A 26,061-nucleotide genomic window follows, 5' to 3' on the forward strand; every position below is an offset into this window, starting at 1 on the left:
ATCATCCAGGCTGTCGCCCAGCTCCTGCCTCTGCAGGACGTTCAGCAGGCGAGGCAGCTCCTCCTGGGACCACGAGTCCCGCTCCTCGCTCTCGTCCGTGTTGGACTCGTACTCCGAGGCGATGCCCGACTCTCGGAACTTGATGAGCTCCAGGCTGCCGAGGAGCGGCTGGCCCTGAGCAGGGGGCGGGGTGTCCTCGGGTGGGAGGAAGCGGAAGCACTCCAGCTTCACCAAGCAGTCGCGCCTACCTAAGGGGCTGCCCGCTGGGTGGGCGAAGTCGGCCAAGCCCGCGCCCAGGGGCGGCGAGTGTAGGTCCTCCGGCTTCGGGGTCGTGGGGTCGCAGAGCACGGGCAGGGCTCCAGAGCGGAAGGTGATCTCCAACAAGCTGTCCTGCGAGCCCACTGGAGGAGGAGACAACGGGAGGAGGGGTGGTATTAGCAAGGCGGTTGGTTTGAAAGCCACGATTGGCCCACCCAGGCCCCTGGCCAACATGGGGGAGGTGGGGTAAGGGTGGGCTTTTCAGTTCTTCCTTCCACTTGATGCACAATGGACAGGCCAGGCTAGGGGGAGGAGCCGGTGGAGGAGGCAAAGGCGGGGCCATGACCACGATGGGCCGGCAACACCAGCGGATGCTTTGAATGGGGAACGTGGTAGGGAAAAGGTACAAATTGAAGAGCTATGTTAAAAGTATGTAGAAATGTTTAGTGCAAACTTGTAAACTGGCATTAATACAACAGGGCTTTGATAAAGAAAAATCCAGAAGGGCTTTCAGAGCGGTAAAGTACAGTGGTTCCCTATCCATACCTTTGGGCCCCTTTAAAAACAGAGTTCTGAGCTCTGCCCGAGACCTACCAATGCAGAATCTCTTGGGTTGGATCTGGGAGTATCCATTTTTTAAGAAGCTCACAGGGTAGTTTGAGAGAACTACTGGTATAATTCAGAAAGCATTTGTTTTATGATCAGACCCGAGTTTGAACCTTGCCTCCACACTATGCTAGTCCTGAAACCTGGAGCTAGTTATTTAATCTCTGAATCTGTTTCTTCATCTGTAAAATGGGCACAAAATCATCTGCCACGGTAGGGATTAAATGAGATTGTGTATATGGTCAATCGATACTGGTCCACAGTCAGTGCGCGCAGCAGACAGCCTACGGACAAGTTCAGCGTGTCATAGAGACACACTCTTCCAGCAGTTCCCAGGGCAGCCTGGCATCAGCTGGGAGTAGAGGCAGCCATCTCAGGCTGGGAGCCAAGCAACCTCTGCCACTAGCCAGCAGAGTGTGCTGGCCACAGGGTCTCCTCTGCTTTACCCACTGAGAGGCAGACTGCTACCAGCCTTTTCTGTGCTACTGCGTTATGCAGGGGGAGTGAACTATGGACAGTTTGACGTCTCCTGCAGAGCTCTCAGAGAGCATGACTCACAATAGATGCTCAGTGTATTTCGATTGGAAAAGCCCTCTGAGAAGGAACCAGGCGGCCTCAGGATGTGCAGAGCCTGTGGGCCCGTCAAGGAGAGGCTGGGTGAACGTGTGGCGGTGACCCCTGGGCACTTTCAAGGTCAAATCTGGGCACTGGGCTAGCAGCAGCCAGGACCCCCTCTGGCCCTGCCACTTTATAATTCCGTTAAGTGTGTGGGTGGAACAGACAGAGCTGCTCATATTTTCTGTTCGGATACCAGGGCAGGCCAGGGGTCCAACAGAGTACCACCACAAGCTTTAGGGAAGAGAAAACGGTTCCAGAGCCTCCACAGGAAGGTGAGGCCAGGCAGGGCCTTCGCTTACTGGCGTTCTGTCCTGACAGCTTCAGCTCCAACTCCTGCACCTGCTTGACCAGCAGAGAGATGTGTTGGAGCATGTCCTTGTTCTGCAGCAGGAGCTGGTGCACACGAGCCTGGGCCTCCAGCCGCGCTGCGGCCTCAGCAGCCAGCTGGTCCTTCAGCAAGTGAACCTGCGGAGAGCGGGGAGACAGAGAAGACAGAGAGGAGACAGGGCGGAGAGAAGAAAAGGATGTGAATGTAAACACGAGTCACTGGTGGAGGGCCAGGGCCAGACATGCCTTCCAGGTTCAATTCAAGACGGAGAAGCCCTTTCCCGGCAAAATGGGCACCTGGGCTTGTAATGCAGAGGAGGAGCTGAAAGAAGCTGGGCCACTGGATCCGCATCCCGAGTGGGGGCCGTGACGTGTCATCCAGGTACCACTTAGAGTCCCACACGGACAGCAAGAGGTAGGAGAGAGTTGTGTCCCAGCCCCAGCCCCGTCAGAACTGCTCTGACGGCTAACACACTACCGCTGTGCTGAGGCAGGTACCTTTTCCTCATCTTGTCTTTTAAAAAACAAAGCCAAAACACTGATATGCTGACCCACTAGCTAAGAACAGTGTCACAGCAGACCCCCGTAACCACCTTCCTTCTCCCCTTCCTCACACCCAAACAGCATGAGAAACAGGAAGCCAGGCGCAGGCCCTGTCTACAGTGAGGCGACTGTAATGAAGGCTGTTTCCCCACGCCTGTGGTGGGTGTCAGCTTCCTCCCCTGACCTTCCCGTTCCCTTTTTACTTCTGGGGGCCTCTGGGAGCATGCCTCATGCCTGGCAGAGGTCAAACAGCTGCTGACTGACTAACCACAGGGCTTCGTTCAGCAGCCCCGGCAGGGGGCTGTCAGCCTGCGGTGACGGCTTCCAGAGCCACCCTCTCTGGGGAGAGGGGGGACCCTCGCCCTCTCACCGTCCCCCGGTAGAGCACCCGGCAACAGCACCCTGAGTGCTCGGGGCCCGGGGGGCCTCTCTGCACCCGCTGTGCAGTCTGGGTGTGGGGACACAACCCAGGGTGGGGGAGACGTGGGGATTCTCTCAGGACTCTGGCTTGACAACACTAAGTCACACAACAATGACAACAATGTGTGACTTCTGTGCTAAGAAGTGGATAAAAGGGCCTCTGGGAGGTTTCTGTAGGTCCCTGAATAACGGGAGCTCGTGAATTTGGTGGTTAAGACCAAAGCAGCCTGTACGAAAGAGGGTTTTCTTGAACCAAAAACATGGTGTGGATAAAGACACAGAGTCCGGAGAACCGGGGTGGGACAGGTAGAGCCAGGAGCAGAGGAGAGAGAGGGAAGGAGTTGGGAGAGTCGATTCTCTGACTCAGACAACAAATGCTCTGGGTTTCTGAAGAGCCATCTGCTCCAAAGAGATTCACATTCTGTCAGGGAGTAAAAGGTCAGGCTCACCCCATGGTCTGGCCGAGCTTGGCCCAGAGTCCTGCTAGCGCAGTGCCTGCGCTCCCGGCAGCCAGCCCTCAGAGATCACACTTTTGGATGCAGTGGCTGCTTCCTTCCCCCAACTCCTCACCCCGGCCCAGATTTGAGGACCTGACCTTGCAGTTGTTGGCTCTGCTTCTAAGTGGAGCCACTAATGAGATTAGTTGCCACTTTCCATTAGTGGCTCCTGAGGTTAGGCCTATCGTTCCCCAGGGGGAGGATGCCTAAGAAATCTAAAGTGAATCTGTCCTTCACCAGGCGCTGCTAAGGACAAGACTGATCTTTCAGTCCAGACATCAGCCTCAAATAAGCTAAGGAGAGATCTAGAGTGGAGCAAGAACAGGGAAAGCAGTGGCAATAATATTTTAATCTAGTATCAGATGGTAGATGGCTATTGAGCCCCTGTCTTCCTTGCAAAAATGAGGCATGGAGACAGTTCACCAAAAGAGTCCCTCAAATCCTGCTGGTTCTGAGAATCAGGACAATTGCTGTGGGAACCTCACCCTTACAAGTGCCCCCAGAGGAAACCATAACCTTCCATCTGCCAATAAATGTAATTTATTCCAACTAAGAGCATCACTGAAAGGAATGTACTGGGCAGACAGAATTGCTAATTATCCATTTTCTATTTTCTTCAGAGCAAAACAGAAACACAAGGCATAAACGTGGAGCAAAGCTTTCAGTGCACGTAAACAGAAAAAGTGGAGAATCCCACCTACCACCAACTGACGTCTACAGAGGGCCCTGCACACCAAGGCTGCAGACTCAGGTGCCCAAAGCCCACGTCTGAACCTGCCCACAGAAGAGGCCATTTGAGAGCACTGGACCAGGAGCTGAGTGCTGGAATCTGTCGGTTACTCCCTACTGAACTGTAGGTAATACATTCTAGCAGGGGAGTTACCATTAGTACATAAAAGACGACCCTTGAATCAAATCTTTCATCTCATATCCACAGGCACTCAGTACTATGAGACAAAGTTGTGTTTGAGTGTTCCTTGTATCAGCCTAAATAAGAACTTTAGCTTTGCAAACGCAGACTTATAACATTTCAGGTGTTTTCAAACCCTGGGAATGCGAAAGCACATGCTGCTGCTGCTGCCTAAACCCAGCGCTAAGGAGACTTCTGTTCCTGCAGCCGCCCAAATGGGCAGCAGGCCTCCCACTGCAGCAGTCTGCACCCCAGGAGTACGAAACCCAGGCCAAGCTGGGACAAAACGGCCCGCGCTTCCTCTAAATTTGAGGCAATTGAACAGTCCTTGTGTTTCGCATATGTGGGTCTAGCTACGAAGCACTGAAGTGAAGCAGCATTATTTTCAGCCTTGGCTTGGGCAGTCAGCTACAGCTGTGTGCTCGCCTCCCCCACTGTACAACAGGAGTAGATACCACCTCCCCTTCCCTAGCAGATGGGACTTATTTGTATTCAGCACGCTCTTCTTTTAAAACCTCAAACACCTTTTGCCAAGGCAGGCTATGTTAATTTCTGAAAAGGTAGCAGATAGTTTTGCTTTTCCGGAGCCATGCGGTCTTTGGCAATAACTATTCTGGGCTTCCCAGGAGGCGCTAGTGGTAAAGAATCTGCCTGCCAAGGGATCGATCCCCTGGAGGAGGGCATGGCAACCCACTCCAGTATTCTTGCCTGGAGAATCCCATGAACAGAGGAGCCTGGTGGGCTACGGTCCACAGGGTCGCAAAGAGTCAGACCAGACTGAGAAGACTTAGCACACAGGCATTTTGGTCACAGACTAGATCGGGGGTGGGGGGGAAGGCCACGCCTGGAGTCGGTGTCCAGTTCTGTGTTTTGGCCACAGCAGTACAAGTGTAAGTTCAAGCCTGTGCCGTCCAGCTCTGCGCCCCTTCCCCAGACTCAGACAGCCGCCCACAACCCACCCAGCAACACCAGACCACTGCCCACTGGCCCTCCAGCCTACTTGCCTGGACTCCAGCTCCTCCGCGAGAAGTGGGGGCAGGGCCAGGCTGAAGTTAGGGAGCAGCAGGCACATGGAAATGGCAGTGGAGAGAACCAGAGCAGTTTGCCCCCCAACACACCGGACACACAAGCGGAGGCAGGAGGCTCTGGCTCTGCATGCACGAGGCAGGGGCCTGGGCAGCGCACCCAGGGTGCTGGGGACTGGAGAAGCCACGAGGACAGAGGCTACATCTAGGGTCAGGGGTGGGGGGGCTGCGAAAGGTTTTCAGCGCCGTTCCTCTAACCACGGCATACACAATTGCAAAGCATTAAGTAACCGATCGCTTGTTTCAGAACAAGTGGCAGCAGGTAGAGAAGTCTTTCAATAGCAATATTGAGCTGCAGGACAACATTTTCCCCAGGAGCCAGGCTAGGAGTTGGCAGACTGTGAAGGGACCTGGCCTACTTAACTGCTGCCAGTCAGCCAAAGTGCCCGGATCAATTCTGGAGCTATGTGGGCCCAGCCCGTGGCCATGCGGGTGCCAGCTACAACCCAGCTTTGGTTCAAGGCTCAATTATACTTTGATTCGCACCCTTGAACTTCTTGTCCATCTAAAAGCAGGAAGCTAGTGCAGCCACGCAAGCCTCATGCTGGGGTCAGGAAAGTGGTCCGAAGGGCTTGGGGTTCACCATTTATGCACTGAGATCTAGTCTAGAAATGCTTAAGAGTCAGCTGAGCAACACCTTTGCCCACGTACCTTGAAGGCCAAGGCGGGGCCTTTCTAGACCAACTCGGAACCAATTTAGGGAGAGGCTGGGAGAGGTCTTGAGGTCTGAGACCAAATCAGAACAGTGTGAAGGAGATCTAAGCCTGGTCCCAATGATAACAGTAGAACCAGATGGGTCTTTGAGAATAAATGGGGAGGGTGCATAAATCATGCAACAAGGGACCCCAAGAGTACATCTGTTTGCAAGAAACTGTCTTTATCCTTAGCTCTTCTCAGGAGTCACACAGGATACTCCCAGAACAAAGGAAAATGTGTTCCCACCTGAAATGCTGAGGTCACAGGACTACCCACTGGAATTCCGGGGACTGCTGGTAGTTTTACAAAGACAGGCAGAAACCTTGCGGTTTGATGGCAATAGTGTCTGACAGCACAAGAAAAAGCTGACCTCCAGCTGGACGCTGTGCAGAGAAGCCAAGTAAGCCAGACTTGGTATATTTTAAAAGCAGGAAAGATGTTAAGAAGACCTATTTATTAATCCACCTATATATATATCTTATATCATTGTTTACACCCAGAGATTTGGATACTAATAAAAAGCCCTTGAATCAAATGCTACGAAGAGAGTGAGAGGAACATGCAGAGAAACCTGTAACTGAAGGCTGGTTTAGGACCGAATCGGTCTGGAGGACAAGAGGAGCTGAAAGCCAGTTGCGAGGTGCAACATGTCAGCTGTATTCCCAGGCAGCAAAGGAAGAAGCAAACTGAACAGACAGACTGCCTGCAAGGACGGTGGAGAGGGGAAGACAACTTCTGCTAAGCGGCTCTGTGAGGACCTCAAGGGACTGTCTAACCCGAACACTTTCGAAGGCTATCGCCCTACCCAAAGCCGTTTTATCCATGGGAGATACTGATGCGCTCCGGTGGCCTTTGAGTCATGTCACAGACCGAACAGATTCAACCAGGGCACTGCCAGCTATAATCAACAGATTTCAAGTGTGGAAGTGGCTGAACTGAGAGAGGCTCATCAAGTGAACTGCAGGCACCGCACTCTTCCCCTCTCCTCGCTTCCCTGTCTTCTACAACACAGGCAGTTAAAACAGGGCCAGGAGAGCGAAGTCTCCTTGAGACAGATGCTTGATTCTGGGCCAGAGAACCACTCGGAGGGTTTCATCCTGACTGGGAGAGACCTATGATAAGCACAGGTCCCATGGCTTTGCAGACTGTGCATCCTTCGACTACTACAACACTCTTCTTCTTGTGCAGATTATATGTTTTCAAATAGATTTTCTTCAATATTTAGCAGTGACTTCAAATTCAAATGCCTCTCTGATAATATTCATCATGAATATGCATCAAGCTCATTCTTAGATAAATACTAATTAGTTGGTAATGGATATGCTGAAAGAGAAAGGTATCATGGTTGGAGGATGGATGTGGGTTGCCAAATGGCCCTGTGCTGGAGCATTCTGGCTTTGTGCTCCTGTCAGCCATTACACCCGCCACGTCATTAATTCAGGAGATGAATACAATTATTTGACAAAAGGCAGTGATTTTCCCCCCCAAATATCAGAAGCCATCAATGACATCCCTCCTCTTTGTTGTTGTTTTGGGAATACCTGCAGATCCTGCCAGTATCAGCACATATCCTTTTGATTCATGGTCAGTATTTTTCAAAAGGCTCAAATCACTTGGGAGCAGAGCCCCGCTGATTTTATTCTCTTGAAACCCAGTTGCAAAAGGCACCCATGAGGCTGGGCCTCAGGCCCAGGTCAGTGTGAGACTGCTGTAAGAAGGTGTTTTCAAGACCCAAGTCATTGCATCATTTTGGTTAGGCTGCCAGATACTTCCTCAAGGGGTTTGTGTTGGGAAGGACAGCTCTACCCGTGTGATTCACTCCACCTGGGGGTCATGAGAAGGGTAGGAGAAGAAATGACAAGGATCAATAACAGCTCTCTAGAGAAGTCTTCTTATTCTCATTCCAGAATGCAGAAGACCTCAGAGGCCAGCCTGACTGAGCAGCTGTAGAATGCCAATGCCAAGAGCTGCCTTCCCAGATCTCTCCCCAACTCTCCAAATCCTGAAGTCCCCACTCCTCACTGTCTTCATCTACCCATTAGGTCCTGACCCTATCTGACTCTTACCTTAGGAGTCAGCCTTTGAATGGTACCAATGATGTGTCCACCATCCCCTGATTGCCCGGAGAGAAGATGCAGCTCAGACTCACAAGTTCCAAGGAAGATGTGGATGACAATGCCCTCCACAGAAAGCAAGCAGAAGGGATCCCTGCTAAAAGCAGCAAGGAAATCAGCTCACCCCTCCTTTATAAAGCAACAGCAGCCCAATGAGTCCTCGGGGCTCAAACAGTGCTTGATTCCCAAAATCTAAGCCAGTTCTTCCCATTATGGCTCAAATACCTAAGTTCCTGTAAGGAAATGTACAAGAGAAGGAGAAGAAGGTAGCAGAGGATGAGCTGTTAGAAAGCATCACTGACTCAATGGACATGAATGTGAGAAAATGCAGGGAGGACAGAAGAGCCCAGCGTGCTATAGTCCACGGGGTTGCAAAGAGTTGGACAGGACTTAGCAACTGAACGACAACAAGTTCCTGGAAGTTAAATCTCATTATAATCAAGGCCAGTATGGTATCAAGTCCTGCCTGGAGACATCTTTACCTAAATAGAGAAATCCTGCCTGGAATGAGTAGATCACTAAAGGAGGCATGGAAACCTCTATGGACAAGGTTTGCAGGATGGTAGATTCTGCAGGGGCATTTGGCACAAATTCGTACTTTAATTCTTTTAAGAGTGGTATCACAAAGTCACACCTATCCTCACACCTGTCCTGACTCCAGAAGCATCCCTTCTCACCCACACACCAGGAAAAGAAGGCAGGAAAGGAAGGGTGAAATTATGTTCCTTAGTAAGTTCAAGTCATGACCCAACAACATCCAGCCAAGCCAGCCAAGCCCAACTCAGAGTGGGGGATACATGGGAAACCAAAACGTTTCTTCCCATTTCATCTGCATCCCCCCTTCCTCCTCTCCCCACCGCCCCCCTTCCCCAACAAGCAATGATCCAACAGCATGAGCCATCCCTTAGAGCTCCCTAGGCTTTAAAACCTGCCCTGTGCCCCTCGCTAGGGGAGGTGCGTCAAGCCCATGAGAGTGGAGCCTGCGAAGAAGGGAGGAGGCTGAGGAGAACCTGGGCCACAGCCACTTGCGTCTGCTGCTGCTGCTGCTGGAGGAGCTGCTGGAGGAGCTGCATCTGGTGGTGGGTGGACAGCGGCGTGCCCGCGCCCAGGCCCGGGGGCTTCGCGGAAGAGGAGGGAAGGAGCATCCTGGGCGAAGCTGTCAGCATGGGCTCCTGGGGGTGGGGCGAGGCCTGGAGGAGAGGAGAAGACCGGGCGTGAGCCTGGGCATGTGCCTCCTTTGGACAACTTACTGTCTTCAATATACACAGTATGTCTCATGCGAGGCTGGGGTGAAATGGCCCACTTATAATCAAGAGCTGGAAATGCTGCATCTTCAGTGGAAATGTGGACAGGACCCCCCCCCCCCCCCAACTCCCCCCAGAGGAGATGATCTGACGGCCTGTGCTGGGACCACAGTCAGAAAACCCTGTTTGTATAGCTGAGTTCCTGATGTGATATGACGGGAGGCCAGGCAGCTGATCCTGTTCCATTTCTTGCCCATGGCTTCCAACTCTACCACATTGCTGAGTTTCCTGAGGTTCTGGTCTTGGATCTGTTTCTAGGAAAGATAGCTACCTACACCCTGCTGTGAGGCAGTGTCCACCTTCACTCTGCTGTGTCCTCAGGGCGCTCTCCTCCCGGGTCTGCAGGGTCTCCTGAGCTGACCCCTGGAGGAAGAGGCCATGAGGGCGGTGCTCCGACCCAGCACTGCCTCCTCACAACGGGAGCTCCGGAGAAGAAAGTCTGCACACACACAGAACGTGGGCCGGGAGATCCTCTCTCCGAAAGGGGAACGCAGCTTCCATTCCCTTCCCTCCCGTCTCCCTCCTGATGGCTGGACAGTCACTGGACGGCCTCTGGGAGCCAGAGAATCCCGCTGCAGCAGCTCCGCCGCTGGCCCTCCTTTAGGTATGCAAGAGGAAGCGCCGGGGATGGAGGGCTTCTGCCACGTGCAGGGTACAAACTGGGCACCACAGAAGGTAGCGGGCAGACAAGACAGAACAATACCGCCTTCAAACTGGACAGGTTTCCCCTTCCGATGAACTAGCCTAATGACCTCCTCTTGGGAAAAGCTGTTACATGATGAGTAAAGAGAGGCACTCATGATGCAGGGAATTGGCAGGGAGTCTAAGGCAAGGGCAATCTGTCAGAATTTTCCTCCTGTGAGTGTGTGTCGGCAGCTGTGCGTGTGGGGCGGGGGGGGGGGGGGGCTGTGTGTGTGTGTGTGTGTGCGCGCGCGTGGGGGCCAGGGGTGCTGGTTTTATCTTCAGGTTGGAAGTTCTCAGTTTCACCTGGATCATATCAGAAACCCCTTGAGGGCATCCATCATCTCACCCATAAAAACAGGAGGTGGAAATGGAGGATGCCTGAGGGGGTCTTGCAGTTTCCAACCTCCAATGGGCCAATTTCCAGCCTCCCCAGGAGCATCAAAGGCACATGATCCTAACCACAGGCAGAGACAGCCCAAACTCACCCTGCTCCTTCAGCTAAGCCCCAGGGGATCACACTGTGTTGTGCAAGGGTTAGCCACATGCACAGGTATTGTGCCCCGATGAGGTACCTTAAAGCTGGGGCTTCCAATGAGAAGAAGGGATCTGAGGACTGATGGACCCTGGAGGGTAATGCATGTCAGGAATGAGCTCTGTGAAATCCCGACATGCAGCAGCGTCTACCATCAGTTCACCGGGACTGAATCTCTAGATTCAGTCTGGAAGGAAGTAACACATGCTCTGGAGCCACCACTGGGCTGGCAGAGGCCAAGAGGTGACCGACGGGGGCTGAGGCCATGACACAGGCTGCTTTGGGAGGTGACATGCACACAGATGTGCAGATCACCTGGCTGGGCTGCCTCCTGCCTACCTTGGGGTCTGTGTGGGCGCCTCCTTCCTGCCCTACAGCATCAAGGTCGGTCACGCCTCGGCTGAATTCCAGGGCGTCGTTCCCTGGGAGCGGGACCTCGACCGCATCGATGTCCGTCTCCTCTGCGGTGGCCGTGGAGGTCCTCTCGGCTCCGGTGAGCTGGCGGCCTACAGGGACAAGACAGAGCGTGGGGAAGGGAAGAGCCACACCAAGAACAACATCCTCCTTCCCAACACTTCAGTTTTCAATCATGTCACGCTTCGGGATACCACTGGCTTAGTAACATTTTCATTTATCTTTTCAACTCAAGTCCATTAAATCCAATCCAATAAGATGTTCTGATTTTAGTATCTTCTCATAGTTCAGAAACAAAGAAAACATTTCCTCAAGACTGGACATGACTGCTTTGTCAGGCTGGCGTGATGTTTTCACTGACAGGGTGTGGGGAACCTGCAAGAAAGGGATGACAGCCACCTCGACCTCACTCAAACTCAGGAGTGGAAACAGACTAGGGAAAAAAGTACTCTTTCAGTCGTGTCTGATTCTTTGCAACCCCGTGGACTGTAGCCCACCAGACTCCTCTGTCCATGGGATTTCCCACACAAGAATACTGGAGTGGGTTGCCACTTTCTACTCCAGGGGATCTTCCTGATCCAGGGATTGAACTGGTGTCTTTTGCATTGGCAGGCAGATTCTTTACCACTGAGCCACCAGGGAAGCCCCCAACAGTTTTAGGAGGAAAAAAATTACATAAATAGATAGGTGTATTTTTCAGTTCAGTCACTCAGTCGTATCCAACTCTTTGCGACCCCATGGACTGCAGCACACCAGGCTTCCTGTCCATCACCAACTCCCAGAGCTTACTCAAACTTATGTCCATCGAGTTGGTGATGCCATCCAACAATCTCATCTTCTGTCATCTCCTTCTCCTCCTGCCTTCAATCTTTCCCACCATCAGGGCCTTTTACAGTGAGTCAGTTCTTTGCATCAGGTGGCCAGAGTAATGGAGTTTCAGCTTCAGTATGAGTCCTTCCAATGAATATTCAGGACTGATTTCCTTTAGGATGGACTGGTTGGATCTTCTTGCAGTCCAAGGGACTCTCAAGAGTCTTCTCCAAAACCACAGTTTATAAGCATCAATTCTTCGGAGCTCAGTTTCCTTTATAGTCCAACTCTTACATCCATACCTGACTACTGGAAAAACCATAGCTTTGACCAGACGGACCTTTGTTGGCAGAGTAATCTCTCTGCTTTTAAATATGCTGTCTAGGTTGATCATAGCTTTTCTTTCAAGGAGCATGCATCTTTTAATTTCATGGCTGCAATCACCATCTGCAGTGATTTTGGAGCTCCCCAAACTTAAGTCTATCACTGTTTCCCCATCTATTTGCCATGAAGTGACTGGACCGGATGCCATGATCTTAGTTTTCTGAATGTTAAGTTTTAAGCCAGCTTTTTCACTCTCCTCTTTCACTTTCATCAAGAGGCTCTTTAGTTCCTCTTCACTTTCTGCCATAATGGTGGTGTCATCTGCATATCTGAGGTTATTGATATTTATCCCGGCAATCTTGATTCCAGCTTGTGCTTCATCCAGCCTGGCATTTTGCATGATATACTCTGCATATAAGTTAAATAAGCAGGGTGACAATATGCAGCCTTGACATACTCCTTTCCCAATTTGGAACCAGTCTTGTTCCATGTCCAGTTCTAACTATTGCTTCTTGACCTGCATATAGGTTTGTCAAGAGGCAGGTCCGGTGGTCTGGTATTCTCATCTCTCGAAGAATTTTGCACAGTTTGTTGTGATCCACACAGTCAAAGGCTTTAGCATAGTCAATCAAGCAGAAGTAGATGGTTTTTCTGGAACTCTCTTGCTTTTTTGATGATCCAATGGATGTTAGCAATTTGATCTCTGGTTCCTCTGTCTTTTCTAAATCCAGCCTGAATATCTGGAAGTTCTTGGTTCATGTACTGTTAAAGCCTGGCTTGGAGAATTATGAGCATTACTTTGCTAGTGTGTGAGATGAGTGCAATTGTGTGGTAGTCTGAACATTCTTTGGCATTGCCTTTCTTTGGGATTGGAATGAAAATTGACCTTTTCCAGTCCTGTGGCCACTGCTGAGTTTTCCAAATTTGCTGGCATATTGAGTGCAGCACTTTCACAGCATCTTCTTTTAGGATTTGAAATAGCTCAGCTGGAATTCCATCACCTCCACTAGCTTTGTTCATAGTGACGCTTCCTAAGGCCCACTTGACTTCACATTCCAGGATGCCTGGCTCCATGTGAGTGACCACACCATCATGATTATCTGGGTCAGGAAGATCTTTTTTGTACAGTTCTTCTGTGTGTTCTTGCCACTTTTTCTTAGTTTCTTCTGCTTCTGTTAGATCCCTACCATTTTTGTTTTTATTGTGCCCATCTTTGCATGAAAAGTTCCCTTGGTATCTCTAATTTTCTTGAAGAAATCTCTAGTCCTTCCCATTCTGCTGTTTTCCTCTATTTCTTTGTCTTGATCACTGAGGAAGGCTTTCTTATCTCTCCTTGCTTTTCTTTGGAACTCTGCATTCAAATGGGAATATCTTTCCTTTTCCCCTTTGCCTTTAACTCTCTTTTCTCAGCTATTTGTAAGGCCTCCTCAGCAATGATTTTGCCATTTTGCATTTCTTTTTTTGGCGATGGTCTTATTCGCTGTCTCCTGTACAATGTCACAAACCTCCGTCCAAAGTTCATCAGGCACTCTGTCTATCAGATCTAATCCCTTGAATCTATTTCTCACTTCCACTGTATAACTGTAAGGAATTTGATTTATGTCAAATCTGAATGGTCTGGTGGTTTTCCCTACTTTCTTCAGTTTAAGTCTGAATTTGGCAATAAGGAGTTCATGATCTGAGCCACAGTCAGCTCCAGGTCTTTTTTTGCTGACTGTATAGAGCTTCTCCATCTTTGGCTGCAAAGAATATAATCAATCTGATTTCAGTATTGACCATCTGGTGATGTCCATGTGTAGAGTCTTCTCTTGTGATGTTGGAAGAGGGTGTTGCTATGACCAGTGTGTTCTCGTGGCAAAACTCTGTTAGCCTCTGCCCTGCTTCAGTCTGTACTCCAAGGCCAAATTTGCCTGTTGTCCAGGTATTTCTTGACTTCCTACTTTGGCATTCCAGTCCTCTATAATAAAAAGGACATCTTTTTTGGGTGTTAGTTTTAGAAGGTCTTATAGGTCTTCATAGAACCATTCAACTCCAGCTCCTTCAGCATTACTGGTTGGGGCATAGACTTGGATTACCGTGACATTGAATGGTTTGCCTTGGAAATGAACAGAGATCATTCTGTTCTTTTTGAGACTGCATCCAAGTCCAGTATTTTGTACTCTTTTGTTGACTGTGATGGCTACTCCATTTCTTCTAAGGGATTCTTGCCCACAGTAGTAGATATAATAATGGTCATCTGAGTTAAATTCACCCATTCCAGTCCATTTTAGTTTGCTGATTCCTAAAATGTCGATGTTCACTCTTGCCATCTCCTGTTCTGCCACTTCCAATTTACCTTGATTCATGGACCTAACATTCCAGGTTCCTATGTAATATTGCTCTTTATGGCATCGGACTTTACTTCCATCATCAGTTACATCTACAACTGGGTGTTGTTTTTGCTTTGGCTCCATCTCTTCATTCTTTCTGGAGTTATTTCTCCACTGATCTCCAGTAGCATATTGGGCATCTACCCACCTGGGGAGTTCATCTTTCAGTGCCCTATCTTTTTACCTTTTCATACTGTTCATGGGGTTCTCAAGGCAAGAATATTAAAGTGGTTTGCCATTCCCTTCTCCAGTGGACCACGTTTTGTCAGAACTCTCCACCATGACCCGTCTGTCTCGGATGGCTCTACATGGCGTGGCTCATAGTTTCATTGAGTTAGTCAAGTCTGTGATCCATGTGATCAGTTTGGTTAGTTTTCTATGATTGTGTTTTCATTCTGTCTGCCCTCTGATGGAGAAGGATAAGAGGCTATGAAAGCTTCCTGATGGGAGAGACTGACTGAGGGGGAAACTGGGTCTTGTTCTGATGGGCAGGACCATGCTCAGTAAATCTTCAATGCAATTTTCTGTTGATGGGCGGGGCTATGTTCCCTCCCTGTTGTTTGACCTGAGGCCAAGCTATGGTGGAGGTGATGTAGATAATGGTGACCTCCTTCAAAAGGTCCCATGCATGGGCTGCTACACTCAGGGCCTCTGACCCTGCAGCAGGCCACGGCCAACCCACACCTCTGCCAGAGACTCCTGGACACTCACGGGCAAGTGTGGGTCAGTCTCTTGTGGGATCACTGCTCCTTTCTCCTGGGTCCTGGTGTGCACAAGGTTTTGTTTGTGCCCTCCAAGAGTCTGTTTCCCAGTCCTGCATAAGTTCTGGTGGCTCTATGGTGGGGTTAATGGCGACCTCCTCCAAGAGGGCTTATGCCATACCCAGGTCTGCTGCGCCCAGAGCCCCTGCCCCTGCGGTAGGCCACTGCTGACCCGGACCTCCGCAGGAGACACTCAAACACAGTTCTGGCTCGGTCTCTGTGGGGTCTCTGGGTCCTGGTGTGCACAAGGTTTGCTTGAGCCCTCCGAGTGTCTCTGATGGGTATGGGGTTTTATTTAAATGTGATTTTGCCCCTCCTACTGTTTTGCTGGGGCTTCTCCTTTGCCCTTGGACATGGTGTATCTTTTTTTGGTGGGATCCAATATTCTCCTGTGAAAGGTTGTTCAGCAGCAAGCTGTAATTTTGGAGTTCTTGCGGGAGAAGATGAGTGCACGTCCTTCTACTCTGCCATCTTGTTATTCTTGGTGTATTTTTAGAAAATTTCATTTTGTATCGAAGCATGCATGAATACTAAGTTGCTTCAACTGTGTTCGACTCTGTGCGACCCCATGGGCTGAAGCCCACCAGGCTTCTCTGTCCATGGAATTCTCCAGGCAAGAACACTGGAGTGGTTAGCCTTTTCCTTTTCCAGGGCATCTTCCAGACCCCAGGATTGAGCCCAGGTTTCCTGCATTGCAGGTACATTCTTTACCATTTGAATAACCTTGAATGGGGCATCCAGAGAGGTAGGGGTTTCCTCCACCACATTCCTATCAGGCTGTCAGGAAAGGGGTAAGTCACCTCACTCCCTGGGCCCAGTTCCTTCAACTCTACATGGTGGCTGAGTTAGATGGGTGGGAGGGTTGCAGGCCTGGGGGGAGGGGGTGGAAATGAGGAGATTTGAGGCCCCAGCCCGCACAGTATCTGTCTGCGATCCTCAGGCCCTGTCTCTGACCATCCTCCTTCAAGAACAGAAGCCAGGGACGGGCCTGGAACCAGCGGCTGTGGCACAGGAGAGAGAGGAGGCTGGTTTGTCATGCTTTGTCTGTGTCTCACTGAACACACTGACCATGTCTTTGATCACATGCTCAGCAAATGTATGAAAGTCCTACTGTTTCTTATTTTTCTAAATTCTTTGCTCTTCTCTCTTTCTTGGACTCTGTAGAAACAACTGGCAATTCTCAGGCATTTCCCAGGAAATACCTTTTTCTCTACATTCAGGATTAGGTTCATCACTAACTGTCTTCAAATAAAACTTAAAAACTTTCAGAGACTAAGCACCAATTGTAAAACTGCACAGAGTAATGTAAGTAGGAAGTATGAAGAGTTGATTCCCTAAACCTCAAGCCAACTCAGGGAGCCAGGCTTTGATCATTTGAGGGCCTGCCTTGTAGTACAAATAGTTCTAACAAGTCTTCCCATGCAAGTCCATGAGTCATCTGGGGAAGCAAGCCTGGTATGTGTGTATATTTGTATTTATTTAACATTCGAAAATCATTTTATTCTTTAAAATTTTCATTGGCGTATGTGTGTTTGTGTGTGTGCTCAGTCACCTCTGACTCTGCAACCCTATGGACTGTAGCCTGCCAGGCTCCTCTGTCCACGGGATTTTCCTGGCCAGAATACTGGAGTAGGTTGCCATCTCCTACTCCAGGGGATCTTCTCGACCCAGGGATCAAAATTGCATCTCCGATGTCTCCTGCATTGCAGGCAGATTCTTTACCACTGAGCCGCGAGGGAGGCTCTTACTGGAATACAGTTGATTTAAAGCGTTGTGTTAGTTTCAGCTGTAGAGCAAAGTGAGTCATTGATGCATATACATACGAAAGTGAAAGTCGCTGAGTCGTGTCTTGACTCTTTTCGAGCCCATGGACTATACAGTCCATGGAATTCTCCAGACCAGAACAGTGGAGTGGGTAGCCTTTCCCTTCTCCAGGGGATCTTCCCAACCCAGGGGTCGAAACCAGGTCTCCCACATTGCAGGCAGATTCTTTTATCAGCTGAGCCACAAAGGAAGCCCAAAAATACTGAAGTGGGTAGCCTATCTACTCTTTTAAAAATCATTTTCCCATAGCCTAGTATTTCAGAAACAAACAGTGTGCTTGGTTTCCCTTCTGGCTGCTCTTGGAGCTGGGAGATGACTGTTGGGTGTTGCGATGGCATGTAACAGAAAGGAGGACCCTGGACCATGGCCCAGCAGGGCAGTTCTTCTACTTGTTAACCAGCCAGCAGGAGCATAGACAGCAGACTGCTTTTTACCACCTGCTGCATCCAGAAGTGACCTTCTTGACAATCAGGAGGTTTACCCTGTGACAGGGAGGACTGATGGATAACTAGTGTCTATTTCTCAGTAGGTAGATAGTGCTGGGAACTGTGCATCTGGTTCTCCTTGCCCCTAGAGGAACAGACACGGAGAAATGGGGCTGCATTTGAGGAGAGCTTCCCATCAGTCATCAAGAGAGACTGGCTTCCACAGCACGGGGCATCCATCTGTCTAGTGCTCTTAATTAGCAAAAGCAATATCAACTGTGTCTTTCTGATCTTGAGGCCAAGGGTGTGTTTCATTCACATTTCCCATGGATCTGGCACAGAGAAGGTGTTTAGCAAATACTTACAAAAGAAACAGTGTTATCACAGGATACAAAACAGGAGGCTATACAGGGAGGCTGCCCCTCAGCCCTGGAAATCCTAATACAGTAAGTTCCCTACATGCAGACCTTCAAGTTGCAAACTTTCAAAGATGCAAATGTGCATTCACCTGTCCAATCATGTAAGTTAGCTCATGTGGCTGGTATACACTGCCACATGAGCACATCCTCTGTTAGTGGTTGTGCTTCTGTGTACTTTACTGGACAGTACTGTACAGAGTATGGTATCTTTATTTTAAGCCTGGATGTACAGAAGGAAGTATAAAAGCAGCAGTGATGTGGCTGGTACTACTGTACTTTTCAAGGTACTGTGCCATATGACGAAAAATGGTTTTTTGTGTGTTTGTCTTTTATGTATTATTTGTGTGAAAAGTATTGTAAATCTTTTACAGTGCAGTACTATATAGCTGATTGTGTTAGGTGGGTACCTAGACTAACTTTGTTGGATTACAAACACACACTCAGACCAGAATGCATTCGTATGCAGGGGACTGACCGTAGAGAATGGAGCAGCACCCTGCAGAGGGTCTGGAGACCTGCACGCCAGAAACTCACAGGGGACTGAAAAATCTCCAGATTCTAGTTCTGCTTCAGGGGAAGTCATTAAGAAACAAACTTCTCAGACATTCTCTTTATACTAGTAGAGTTTCCAAACCAACCCTGATGTAACTGGATCACCAACTATGGGCTGCTTTCTGAGATGATTTCTGCCACTCAGAGGGCCCTCTGATGATCACATCTGGATTCTTACAGATTTAATACAGCTGATGGATAGAGATCATGCATACCTACTTCATTACACTTCACAGATACTTCATTTTTACAAACTGAAGGTTTCTGGCAAATCTGCACCATTTTTCCAACAGCATTTGCTAGAGTGCCTCTGTGTCGTGTTTTGGGAATTCTCACAGTATTTCAAACTTTTTCATTGTTATTAGTTGCTATTCACTATCTGTTATGATCTGTGATCAGTGATCTCTTAAAATTTGTTTTAAATTTTTAATTGGAGGATAATTGTTTTACAACGTTGTGCTGGTTTCTGCAGCACAACAAGATGAATCAGCCGTGAGTATACACATATCCCCCTCTCTCTGGAGCCTCCCTCCCACCCCGCTCCCCACATCTCACCCCTCTAGGTCGTCACGGAGCACCAGGCTGAACTCCCTGTGTTAAAGAGCGACCTTCCCACTAGCTATGCATTTTCCATACGGTAATGTGTGTATTTCAATGCTGCTCTCTCCATTTGTCCCACCCTCTCCTTTACCTACTGTGACCACAAGTCCATTCTCTATGTCTGTGTTCCTATTTCTGCCCTGCAAATAGGTTCATCAGAACCATTTTTCTAGATTCCATATATATGCATTAGTATATGGTATTTGTTTTTCTGATTTACTTCACTCTATATAACCTTTAATGTTACTATCGCAATTATTTTGGGGCAGCGTTAATTGTACCCATGTAAGACAGTAAACTTAACAAATGTGTTTTTGTTTTTGTTACAAATGTGATATAGTATTACAGAATATTCAGACTGAAAGTATTTTCCAGGTGGACAGCAAAGGGACTCAGCCATACATACACATGTATCCATGCTCCCCCGAATTCCCCTCCCATCCAGCCTGCCACATAACACTGGGCAGACTTCTCTGTGCTTACTGGTCCTTACTGGTTATCTGCTTTAAATATAGCAGTATGTACCTGACTGCTTCACTTGCTGCCATCTTTGCCCCCTGCTCCTCTCCACCACCACTGTGCCCATCTCTTTCTTTTTTCTTGGGCCTCCCTGTTTGCTAAGATACAACAATGTTGAAACTAGGCCAAGTAATAACCTACACTGGCCTCTAAGTATTCAAAGGAAAGGAAGAGTCACATGTCTCTCACTTTTAAATCTAAAGCTACACAGGATTAAGCTAACCGAGGAAGGCATGTTGAAAGCCAAAACAGGTCAAAAGCAAGGCTTATTGCAACAGTGAGCCAAGTTGTGAATGCCTAAATCAGAGCAAAGCCCTAACTCTCTTAAATTCTATAAAGCCTGAGAAAAGTTAGAAAGCTGCAGAAGAAAAGTTTGAAGCTAGCAGAACTTGGTTCATGAGGTTTAAGGAAAGAAGACATAACTGTAAAAAAAAAAAAATACAAAAAAGTGCTGATATAAAAGCTGCAGCAAGTTATCCAAAAGATCTAGCTAAGATCACTAATGAAGGTGCCTACACTAAATAACAGGTTTTCCAAATAGTGGAAAGAGCCTTACATTGGAAAGATGCTGCCATTCAGGACTTTCATAGCTAGAGACGATAAGTCAATGCCAGACTTCAAAACTTCAAAGGACAGGCTGACTCTTGTTAGGAGCTGGTGACTTCAAGTTGAAGCCAATGTTTATTTACCATTCTGAAAATCCTAGGGCCTTTAAGAATTATGCTACATCTACTCTGCCTGTGCCCTACAAATGGAACAACAAAGCCTAGATAACAGCACATCTGTTGACATCATGATTACTTGATATTTTAAGCCCACTGTTGAGACCTACTGCTTTAAAAAGACTCCTTTCAAATTATTACTGCTCATTGACAATACAACTAGTCACCTAAGAGCGCTGATGGAGATGTACAATGAGATTAATGTTTTCATACTTCCTAGTGCAACATTCATTCTGCAGCCCATGGATCAAGGAGTAATTTCAACTTTCGAGTCTTATTATTTAGGAAATATATTTCATAATGCTATAGCTTCCATAAATAGCAATGCTTCTGATGAATCTGGGCAAAATAAACTGAAGACCTTCTGGAAAGGATTCACCATTCCAGATGCCATTAAGAACATTCTGATTCATGTGAAGAGGCCAAAATGTCTCCATGAACAGGAGTTTGGAAAGAAGTTGATTCCAACATCATGGATGAATTTGAGGCGTTCAAAACTTCAGTGGAGGAAATAACTGCAGATATGGTGGAAATAGCAAGGAAACTAGCATAAGAAGGAGAATCTGAAAATGTGACTGAATTCTCATGATAAACCTGAACAGATGAGGAATTGCTTCTTATGGATGACCAAAGAGAGTGGTTTCTTGAGATGGAATCTACTTCTGGTAAAGATGTGCAAAGACTGTTGAAATGACAACAAGGGGTTTGGAATATTACATAGACTTAGTTGATAAAGCAGTGGCAGGGTTTGAGAGGCCTGAGTTCAATTTTGTAAGACACAGGTAAAACACTACTAAAATGGCATTGCGTGCTACAGAGAAATCATTTGTGAAAGGAGAAACAACCAATGTGGCAATCTTCATGGCTGCCTTATTTTAAGAAATTGCCTCAGCTCTCCAATCTTCAGCAACCACCACCTTAATCAGTGAGCAACCATCAGCATTGAGGCAAGACTCTCTACCAGCAGAAAGATTATAGTTTGCTCAGGTGATAGCATTTTAGTAATGAGCTATTTTTAAATTAAAGTATATTCAATTATTTATTTAGATATAATACTATTTTACACTTAACAAACTATAGTATAATGTAAAGTCAAAGTGAAAATCACTCAGTTGTATCCAACTCTTTGTGACCCATGGACTGTAGTCCACAGAATTCTCCAGGCCAGAATACTGGAGTGGGTAGCCTTTCCCTTCAGGGGATCTTCCCAAGCCAGGGATCAAACCCAGGTCTCCCTCATTGCAGGCATATTCTTTACCAGCTGAGTCACAAGGGAAGGGCAAGAATACTGAAGAGGGTAGCCTATCCCTTCTCTGGCGGATCTTCCTGACACAGGAATCAAACTGAGGTCTCCTGCACTGCAGATGGATTCTTTACCAACTTAGCTATCAGGAAAGCCTATAGTATAAAGATAACTTTAATGTGCACTGGAAAACCAAAAATTTTGTGCTACTCACTTTATTACGATATTCACTTTATTGTCATGGTCTGACACTGAACCTGCGGTATCTCCTAATGCCTGTTCAGTAACAGATCTGTTAGAACCAGGGGGGTAAGGCTAGGGCAGAGAGAAAGAACAAGCTAGATGGAGGGATATTATTATTGGATGTGACTGTCAGCGTATCGCGGCTTCCCCAATAGCTCAGTTGGTAAAGAATCCGCCTACAGTGCAGGAGACCCCAGTGAGAAGAAGTGGGCAGGGTGGAGGGGAGGCCGTGGGAGGCACTCTAGGCAGAGGGCAAGACAGGGGCAAAGATACAGATGTAGATAAATCCACAGTGTGGTGGAGACACTGCAAATGACCCTGTAGGAAGGGACCTGACTGAGAAGAGTCAGGATCTTATCTTGAAGGAAGAAAAGCAGGCACGTGATACCGAAAGATTTTCATTCTTTCAAATTCTACCCCAGGGATGATGTAGAGGGTAGATCTATAAGGGACAAGATAGAAAGCAGTGCTCTAGGTGAGAAATATGAGGGCTAAAGCTAAAGAGGTGGTGATAACAAAGAGCCAAGGAGACAAACCTGGAATATCTTCAGGGGGCAGAAATCACAGGACTTGGAAAGTAAGCGTCTATAGGCAGGGAACAGGGAGGGAAAGAGGGAAAGGAGGAGGAGAGGCAGGGAGGAGACAGGAATACATGTAGAATGAGTTTTACAATTCTGATTTAAGTGACTGAGACTGGCATCCTATACAGAACATTCCAGAAAAAAAGGATTATGGATAAGAGAATGAAATTGGGAAAGTTTGTAACAGCTAACTGGAGATACCCACTATCCATAAGTGGAGAGTTCAACAAAAGATCTGGCCTAGAGATAAACATAAGTTAAAACCATGGGAAGTGGAAAAAAAAAAAAGCACCTAGGACTAATCCCAGGAGAAATCCCCTGGGGATTTCACCTAAGGGGCAGGTGAAAAAAAAAGGATCCTGGAAAGCATCTAGCAGAGAAAGAAGGAAAGAGTGGCAGGAGTGGAGGTGGGGTGCCCCAGAACTAGGGAAGGGGAGTGATTCATTCCCCATGATGCACACTGCTGAGAAAGGCTGGTTCAATTTGCCAATTAGCTGGCCCTTCAGTGACCTGGAGGCTTCCCTGGTGGCTTAGAAGGTAAAGCGTCTGCCTGCAATGCAGGAGACCTGGGTTCGATCCCTGGGTCGGGAAGATCCCCTGGAGAAGGAAATGGCAACCCACTCCAGTATTCTTGCCTGGAAAACCCCATGGATGGAGGAGCCTCGTAGGTTACAGTCCATGGGGTCACAAGGAGTCGGACACCACTGAGCGACGACAGGGGGAGATGCAGGGACAAGAAAGGTGTGATTTTTGCTTTGTTTTTAAGATGGAAAAGACTTGACCTTATCTATCTGCAGTGAAGAAGAAAGCACAGTGAAAGATTCAGGTGATGATTCAGGAGAGCTGATGGCTCAGGGTTTAGGAAGAGGCAAGATGAGGAGAAGGCAAAGGCAGGTGAAAGGGTTCATCTGGGACAGGAGAAGGACACTCTACCCTAGGATGGAAGCTTAGGGGACAAAGGGAAAGCAGGAAGGCTGAGGGCAAAGCAGCCTGGGGCCAAGTCTAGGGACCACAGATGTGTATGAACCAGTGTCACAGGGCTAAAATGGATAGGTAATGTTGGGTTAACACAGAAGTTTTTACATGTCAGTTATGCCTCAAAACAAAATGGTTGGGAAAAAAAGAACAAAAGATTATCAGCTCAGTCCAAAAGAGCTTGAAATGGTCACTTTTTGCATTAAAATTGTAATATTAATAACTTAGACTCAAATAGTGCTTACTGTGTTCCAGGCACTAGTTTCAGGGATGTACGTGTATTATTAACTTACTTATCCTTATAACCACCACCCTGAAAGGTAGGCACTATTATTTTTCCCATTAGACAGATAAAGAAACTGAGGCACGCGGCTAGTAAGACCGAAGCTAAGGCTCAAAGCCCGCCAATCTGGCTTTAAGCATGGTGCTTTTAACCACTGCACCAGCTTACCTCCCAACAGGCTCACTGCTTCCACCTGTAGGCTCAGCCACTCTGCTTTGTCTTCTTCATTGCACTGACATCCCCTAAAAAGGCCCCGTGTGTCATCTGTTTGACCCTCCACCCCAAATTCCAATGTGAGTTCCTCACCAGCAGGAGCCTTGTCATCTTCTTCACAGCATTCCCAGTTCCCAGAATCAAGCCTTGCATCTGGGGAAACTAATAAATACCCACTGAATGAAGGAGGGGAGCTGAAACCAAGGAGAAACAGAGCATCAGGCGACGGTGGCCTGCTGCGATGGAAGGGCCTGTGGTGGGAGCCTGGAAGTGCCAGGAGGTCGGGGTGCCCGATCCGGCAGGTGTAACAGGGACACAGGAAATGCTCTGGACCCACCGGTCCCTGTCCAGATGACATGAGTCCTGTTTTAAGAGGCTCTAATCTCCAAAGGGCTCCAAGCCCTTCCCCATGTTGGACTGTCTGCCAACGTGGGAAGAGAGATGCCTCCAGGGGAACAGGATCTCTCCCAGGAAACCTGTCCGGGAGTCAGAGAAACTGCACAGGGCAGGGCAAGGCAAGCAGAACTGGGGCAGAGGCCCCACCTGGCTCTGAGCCCCGGGGGAATGGCCAAGGGTAGCTGCTGCCAAAGGATACAAAGGACAGATCTCCCCCAGGGCAGGGAATGGTGGGAATGCGGGAGGAAAGAAAAGCAGAGAGAGAGAGAGAGAGAGCCCGGCAGCACACACAATGAAAGTGAGGACCTTCATTAAAGGCACTGCTGAAAAGCCCAGAAGGGGAAGGGCCCCACAAGACATCAAAGAGGACAGCAAAGCCTCCACACATTCGGATTCCTCCAGAGTAAACAAGTTTCCTCTGCACAACAAAGGGCCTGCCTGGGGCAGCTCTACTGGAAAGATAAACACCGAATTAAATGAAAGCTCTCTAATGTGGAAGCAAGACTCTCCTTAAAATGAAAAGAAAACCTGCCAATCCACAGTTCCACTCTGAACCTTCAAGGTGCCCCATTACAGAGAAGAATCCTAATGGAGTCAATAAAAGGTTCTGGGGGAATCATTTACGGAAAAAGCATTTACGGTAAAAAGGAATGTGTTCCTAATGGTTTATAAACAGTGAGGAAGCAAGTGGGGCTGTAAAGAGGAAGTGACTTTGGGGCTTGATAAGAAAACGTTTCCCATTCCAGATCCGTAGAATTCCAAACACTGATACTCAAAGGTGGTTCCACATCCTGGCCATGGCACCACACCACAAACGCTGGGTATCTGATTATTCATCTAATGTGGCTCTCTCATAAGATCACGGGACTTCAGAGATCTTGTCCACTGTCCTCACAGCATACATGAGGTCATGGAGTTGAGATACTGAACTGGAGAACCAGACAATGGCTAACATGTATTTAGAGTGTTCTATATGCTAGGAACGATGCTGATTTACCTGCATTATCTCCCAACACCTGGCTAGCAGGTAAGAAAGATCTAGGAAGGCTAGAAAGTTTGCCAAGGACCACCCAGCTAAGATCATGAACTCCTTATTGCAAAATTCAGACTTAAATTGAAGAAAGTAGGGAAAACCACTAGACCATTCAGGTACGACCTAAATCAAATCACTTATGATTATACAGTGGAAGTGACAAATAGATTCAAGTCATTAGATCTGATAGACAGAGTGCCTATCAGAAGAAATATGGACGGAGGTTCGTGACACTGTACAGGAGGCAGGGATCAAGACCATCCCCAAGAAAAAGAAATGTAAAAAGGCAACATGGATGTCTGAGGAGGCCTTACAAATATAGCTGAGAAGAGAAGCTAAAGGCAAAGGAGAAAGGAAAAGATATACCCATTTGAATGCAGAGTTCCAAAGAATAGCAAGGAGAGATAAGAAAGCCCTCCTCAGTGATCAATATGAAGAAATAGAGGAAAATAATAGAATGGGAAAGACTAGAGATCTCTTCAAGAAAATCAGAGATACCAAGGGAACTTTTCATGCAAAGATGGGCTCAATAAAGAACAGAAATGGTATGGACCTTACAGAAGTAGAAGATATTAAGAAGAGGTGGCAAGAATACACAGAAGAACTGTACAAAAAAGATCTTAATGATCCAGATAAGCACGATGGTGTGCTCACTCACCTAGAGCCAGACATCCTGGAATGTGAAGTCAACTGGGCCTTAGAAAGCATCACCATGAACAAATCTAGTGGAGGTGATGGAATTCCAGCTGAGCTATTTCAAA

At 48.0% G+C, this 26,061-nt stretch overlaps 1 protein-coding gene across 8 annotated transcripts in view; it reads right to left on the reverse strand.

Annotated features, from left to right (window-relative positions):
* Positions 1-26,061, reverse strand: part of C20H1orf226 (chromosome 20 C1orf226 homolog) — a 344,401-nt gene that overhangs the window by 18,404 nt on the left and 299,936 nt on the right. For 7 of the 8 annotated variants that reach the window (XM_061120245.1, XM_061120244.1, XM_061120246.1 and 4 more), the window contains 4 exons: positions 10,934-11,100; positions 9,085-9,264; positions 1,782-1,947; positions 249-401 (listed from right to left, as the gene is read on the reverse strand). In XM_061120245.1, the coding sequence (XP_060976228.1) occupies positions 249-401; positions 1,782-1,947; positions 9,085-9,264; positions 10,934-11,100 (666 nt within the window). Of the gene's footprint in view, positions 1-248; positions 402-1,781; positions 1,948-5,183; positions 8,874-9,084; positions 9,265-10,933; positions 11,101-26,061 lie in introns of those variants that run through there. The other variant, XM_061120251.1, reaches the window with a different exon arrangement.

The sequence above is a fragment of the Dama dama genome, chromosome 20, assembly GCF_033118175.1.
Source record: "Dama dama isolate Ldn47 chromosome 20, ASM3311817v1, whole genome shotgun sequence".
NCBI classification, from domain to species: domain Eukaryota; kingdom Metazoa; phylum Chordata; class Mammalia; order Artiodactyla; family Cervidae; genus Dama; species Dama dama.